Genomic DNA, 2,500 nt, shown 5'->3' on the forward strand with positions numbered 1-2,500 from the left:
TGTGTGTGTGTGTGTTGTGTGTGTGTGTGTGTGTGTGAGTGTGTGTGTGTGTGTGTGTGTGTGTGTGTGTGTGTGTGTGTGTGTGTGTGTGTGTGTGTGTGTGTGTGTGTGTGTGTGTGTGTGTGTGTGTGTGTGTGTGTGTGTGTGTGTGTGTGTGGTTATAAGAGCGGGGCCCCTCAGTGTGAGGGGACCATGTTTGTGTTCGGGGGGATTGGATGGGTTAAGAGAGAAAAGGGAAAGAGGTGTAGCTATGTGGTCGACATGCAGGCTTTACATGCCCCCCCCCAACCCTCAAACCTCTCGTACGCCCCCCCCTCCCCAGTCTACTCTTTCCATGCCCCCCCCCCAACCCCTCAACCCTCTCGTACGCCCCCCCCTCCCCCCCCCTCCCCTCTTGTACGCCCCCCCCCCCTCCCCAGTACTCTTTACATGCCCCCCCCCAACCTCTCCTATGCCCCCCCCAGTTCTCTTTACATGCCCACCCCCCCCACAAACCTCTCGTATGCCCCCCCACCCCTCTTGTACGAACCCCACCCACCCCCCTCAAACCTCTCCTACGCCCCCCCCCCCTCCAGAGCACTCTTTACATGCCCCCCCCCACCCTCTCGTACGACCGTCCCCCCCCCCAGCACTCTTTACATCCCCCCCCCCCCCCCCCCAGACGCATATATCTCTCCCAGAGTGACAGTTATTTTGGTGTGAGGGGTGAGGTGACAGGGGTGATGAGCGATGTGTTGTTTCGAACAGCTTCCATACGTGAAGCATTTGTTTCGGCCTCACACACAAACCCCTTCCACCTCTCTGGCCCCTTCCCAAAACACACACACACACACACACATAGATCTGTCACTTGTTCAGAGTAAGTACTTTGACAGCGCTGACCTCTCCTCCTGCTTGTCACAGCTGGAGAGAAAAGGAAACTCAGTTTATAGTTTAATTATAGTGTGTGTGTGTGTGTGTGTGTGTGTGTGTGTGTGTGTGTTTATAGTTTAATTATAGTGTAGTTTAGCCTTTAATGAATCAATTTTACGGAGAGGACGCACCGCGAGGAATGCCGTTCAGATCAATCAACCTGTCAACAACGCTATATTCTGTTTCTCTGACGAGGCTGATATCCGTCTTCCCGCGGTGTGTCACTGACTGATTGTCTTGCCCAGTGCGCGCACACACACACACACACACACACACACACACACATCCTAACCCCTGTCTTGCCCAGTGCACTGTTGTGGTAATAAACCAAAAAGCTGTTGTCACCGTTCTAAATACGACTCACACACTGCCTCGTTTGCTTAAGCCAGAATTAAGCTAGCAAGGAGGGGAGACTGTAACTGTCTGTTTCCCTCGTAGTAGTGACATTTCACCGGCAGCCAGATGGAAGCCTGTGTGTGTAGGAGGGAGTCATTTCTCCCCCTCGAGGCGCAGAAGAGTGAATTGAGGAACGGGGCGCGTGCGGCTGCTGCTGGACGCTCACAGTGACTGACAGCGGACCTGAGTGGCGCGCGAAACAACATTGCCGGTGTGTGTGTGTGTGGATGCGGTGTGTGTGTGTGTGTGTGCTCCCCGTGCTCCCATGTGACCGCGGTCTCAGACCGGCAGATCTGCGGGAATCCCTGACTGCGCATTTCGCAGTGGGACGGGAAAGCGAGCGCAAGGTGCTAGTGGCGAGAGTGGAGTCGTGACGCGCGAAGACAACAGGAGAAGCGGTTCGACTGGACTCCACGCGCGAAGAGAAATGTTCGGAGCGGATGATCAAGGAAGTAGTCTAAGACGCACAGCAGCAGGTAAGGAGACATGATTGTATTATTACTGCTGCTGGTCCTATTCGGAATAAATGGATGTCCGAAAGGCGCTACATTTTGTGCGATTAGTGACAGTTCTGACAACTCTGACTTTCTTACTTCACCACTGACACTATATTATTCACATAAAATGTGGAAATAGTTTGTCTACTATTAAAACGTTACTTGACCGGTAAAAGAGAACTCACATATAACGTTATCTGTCAGTTATTCAGACGGGAGTTGTAATTTCACCATATTGAAGTTGATATCCCAGCATGTTCCGGTTTCCTATGTTATCTAGATATTTTGTTTCAGCTACGGAAAGATGAACCTATATTCTATACGTGTATTGTAGACCATTGCATGACGTGTATCACGTGGAGAGAACTTTTCCCAGATTTGTTCGGCTACTTAGCGAGCGGCTTTCTCATACTCACTCTCATTCCGAGAGGACATTGCAATCTGTAGCCTTATTTGTCAATCGTAGACATTCCCGTAGTTCCCGTTCGGCTCATTATCGGGCTCACCGTTTTTACCTGTCTCCGTCTCCACTTCTGAGCGCGTCTACACTCCGATTAGATGAGACGCGTACGTCTGGACTTGACGCCAATTTTTTGTCTGGAAGTGTAGCAGCACGCTGAAATACTAGTGTGTGGAGAATAAATGGGTACCTTGTAGCCTACTTTCCATTTCAGCAAATTACAAAATGACAGAGC

The 2,500-nt window shown here is 51.2% G+C and overlaps 1 protein-coding gene across 1 annotated transcript in view; it reads left to right on the top strand.

Annotated features, from left to right (window-relative positions):
• Positions 1 to 1,735: 1,735 nt before the first annotated feature.
• znf385c (zinc finger protein 385C) overlaps positions 1,736 to 2,500 on the top strand; it is a gene marked incomplete at both ends in the record, with an annotated part of 188,120 nt that continues 187,355 nt past the window's right edge. The window contains one exon of the mRNA XM_080834066.1: positions 1,736 to 1,784. Within this exon, the coding sequence (XP_080690192.1) occupies positions 1,736 to 1,784 (49 nt within the window). The remainder of the gene's footprint in view (positions 1,785 to 2,500) is intronic.

The sequence above is a fragment of the Sprattus sprattus genome, assembly GCF_963457725.1.
Source record: "Sprattus sprattus genome assembly, chromosome: 3".
Taxonomy (NCBI): Eukaryota; Metazoa; Chordata; class Actinopteri; order Clupeiformes; family Clupeidae; genus Sprattus; species Sprattus sprattus.